Source organism: Nicotiana sylvestris, chromosome 3 (genome assembly GCF_000393655.2).
Source record: "Nicotiana sylvestris chromosome 3, ASM39365v2, whole genome shotgun sequence".
Lineage (NCBI taxonomy): Eukaryota > Viridiplantae > Streptophyta > Magnoliopsida > Solanales > Solanaceae > Nicotiana > Nicotiana sylvestris.
The window spans coordinates 48943580-48946902 of NC_091059.1; the positions used below are offsets into that span (position 1 = coordinate 48943580).

The 3323-nt window shown below is 45.2% G+C and overlaps 1 protein-coding gene across 1 annotated transcript; it reads right to left on the reverse strand.

Moving 5' to 3' along the window:
* Window positions 1-1149: 1149 nt before the first annotated feature.
* On the reverse strand, window positions 1150-3093 carry LOC138887326 (uncharacterized). Its single transcript, XM_070169061.1, has 2 exons — window positions 2015-3093; window positions 1150-1213 (listed from the first exon to the last, which is right to left on the reverse strand). The coding sequence occupies exons 1-2, from the start codon at window positions 3091-3093 to the stop codon at window positions 1150-1152; spliced, it is 1143 nt and encodes a 380-aa protein (XP_070025162.1).
* Window positions 3094-3323: the final 230 nt, after the last annotated feature.

The following is a 3323-nucleotide window of genomic DNA, read 5'->3' on the forward strand; positions in this document are numbered from 1 at the left end:
CAACCTGTCCACTAGTTTGCAGGTGGTAAGGAGTAGCCACCTTGTGGCGCACATCGTACTTAGCAAGCAACTTTTCAAAGGCCCTGTTGCAGAAATGAGTGCCTCCATCACTGATAATTTCTCGTGGTGTCCCAAAGTGGGTGAATATGTTCTTCTTTAGAAATCCCACCACCACATTTGCATCATTGGTGGGTAACGCTGCAGCTTCCACCCATTTGGACACATAGTCTACAGTAACAATAATGTACTTATTGTCATAGGAGCTAACGAAGGGACCCATGAAGTCAATCCCCCAGACGTCAAACACTTCCACCTCTTGAATTGGGTTCATGGGCATCTCGTGGCGTCGGGAAATGTTCCCGATCCGCTGACATTCATTGCAGCTCTTCACCCATAGGTGCGCATCTTTAAACACTGTCGGCCAGAAGAATCCAGCCTCTAGCACCTTTGCCGCTGTCCTAACCCCTCCAAAGTGTCCACCATATGTTGATGTGTGATAAGCCTGCAAAACAGAAAATTGCTCTTCTCGGGGATGCATCTCCGGATCATATTAACAAGGCATATTCTAAACAGATAAGGTTCATCCTAGTAATACTGGTGGCTTTCACGAAAAAATCTTTTCCTTTGGACCGATGAAAGGTCGTGAGGAACTATACCACTGGCAAGGTAATTAGCAAAGTCTGCATACCATGGCACTTCCTGATGAGTGGTGGCAAGTAGCTGCTCGTCTGGAAAAGTTTCCAGTATTTCCTCAACCTCAACTACATTTTCAGCTCCCTCAAGTCGTGATAGATGATCAGCGACTTGATTCTCAGTGCCCTTACGGTCACGAATCTCAAGATCGAACTCTTGCAATAGCAACACCCAACGAATAAGGCGTGGCTTAGATTCTTTCTTTTCTATTATGTACCTGAGAGCTGCATGGTCAGTGTATATAATTACCTTGGACCCTATCAGGTAGGATCGGAACTTGTCAAACGCCAACACTACAGCCAACATCTCCTTTTCAGTCATAGTGTAGTTCAACTGGGCTCCACTCAGCGTTCTACTAGCATACTAGATTGGGTGCATCAGTTTGTCTTTCCGCTGGCCCAACACTGCTCCCACTACATAGTCACTGGCATCATACATTAGTTCGAACGGTTGCTCCTAGTTGGGGGAAACTTTGATGGGTTTTGTGACCAGTCTCTTTTTCAACTCCTCAAATGCTACCCTGTAATCATCAGAAAACAAAAACGGGTGATCTTTTTCTAACAACTTACAGAGAGGGTTGGCGATTTTGGAGAAGTCTTTTATGAACCTCCGGTAAAAACTGGCATGTCCAAGGAAGCTTCTGATGGCTTTGACTGAAGTTGGTGGAGGCAGTTTTGCTATTACATCAACTTTCGCGCGATCCACCTATATTCCCTTGCTTGACACCCGGTGCCCCAAGACTATGCCTTCTTGTACCATGAAATGGCACTTCTCCCAGTTCATAACCAAGTTAGTCTCGATGCACCGTTTCAGCACACATGTCAGATTTATCAGGCACTCATCAAATGAATTCCCCACCACTGAGAAGTCATCCATGAACACTTTCATTATGTCCTCAACCATGTCAGTGAATATGGCCATCATGCACCGTTGGATTGTGGCAGGTGCGTTGCATAGGCCAAAAGGCATCCGTCTAAAGGCATAAATGCCATACGGGCATGTGAAGGAGGTCTTCTCTCTGTCCTCTAGTGCAATGGAGATCTGATTGTACCCTGAGTACCCATCCAGAAAATAGATGTGTGACCTTCCTGCCAATCTGTCCAACATCTGATCAATGAAGGGAAGTGGGAAATGGTCTTTCCGGGTGGCTAGATTCAACTTTCGATAGTCCATACAAATTCTCCAGCCTGTGACGGTTCTTGTTGAGATCAATTCATTATTGTCATTTGTCACAACCGTCATGCCACCCTTTTTAGGAACACATTGCACTGGGCTCACCCAGCTGCTGTCAGAGATTGGGAAAATAATTCCCGCATCCAACCACTTTATCACCTCCTTCTTCACCACTTCCTTCATGTTGGGGTTCAACCTCCACTGATGTTCCCTAGAAGGTTTGTGCCACTCTTCCAGCAGAATCTTGTGCATGCAATAGGCGGGGCTGATCCCCCTGATGTCTGCCATGGTCCACCCTATGGCAGTTTTGCACTCCTTTAGTACCTGTAAAAGTTTTTGAACCTGCACATCTAACAAACTAGATGAGATAATAACAGGTAATGTGGAGTCAGGTCCCATAAATTCATACCTGAGGTGGGCTGACAATGGCTTTAACTCCAGCTTTGGTGGTTCTTCAATGGATGGCTTACCTGGAGGAGTTTCTCTCATTTCTAAGTGCAAAGGCTCAAACTCTAGATTTCTCTCCCAGAACCCTCTACCTTCCAATGCCAACACCCATTCCGCCAAATCCTCACCATTCACTTCATCTAAGTTCATCAAACATGCAGCCAGGGGGTCCTCAATTGTCAACACCTCATCATCGGACTCTACAATTACATCCACGACATCAATAAGATAGCAATTGGCGAACTCGCTTGGTCGCCTCATAGATTTCTGCACATTGAATGTTATTTCCTCATCATTGAGTCTCATTTTGAGCTCCCTAGTCTCACAGTCAATCAGAGCTCTCCCTGTGGCCAAGAATGGTCTTCCTAAGATTATAGGAATCTCTTCATCCACTTTGCAATCCAAGATCACAAAATCTGCAGGGAACACAAATTTCCCCACCTGAATAAGCACATCATCAAGGATACCGAATGGACGCTTCACAGTCCTGTCGGCCAACTGCAACAACATGGAGGTGGGTCTAGCTCTCCCAATACCCAACCTCTTATAGATAGCTAGGGGCATAAGATTAATGTTGGCCCCTAAATCATAGAGCGCCTTAGCAAAGGTGAAATTCCCAATAGTGCATGGAATTGTAAAGCTACCTGGATCAGACACATTTTCAGCAATAGGTCTCGTCACCACTGCACTACAGGTTTGAGTAAGTGTAACCGTAGCCAAGTCTTGAAAATCAAATTTCCGGGACATTAAGTCCTTCATCATTTTTGCATACCCAGGCATCTACTTTAAAGCTTCAATTAGTGGAATATTTACCTGGATTTGTTTGAGCATTTCAAAGAACTTTTTATACTGCTCCTCCTTTTGATGCTTGGCTAGCCTCTGTGGAAAGGGTGCAGGAGGTATCTTCTTCCCAATCACTTGGGACTTCTCTTTATCAGCTACTATTTCAACTACTAACTCAGCTACTTTCTCGGTCTCCTGCTGAATGTTCTTTTCTTCCTGAGCAGGCT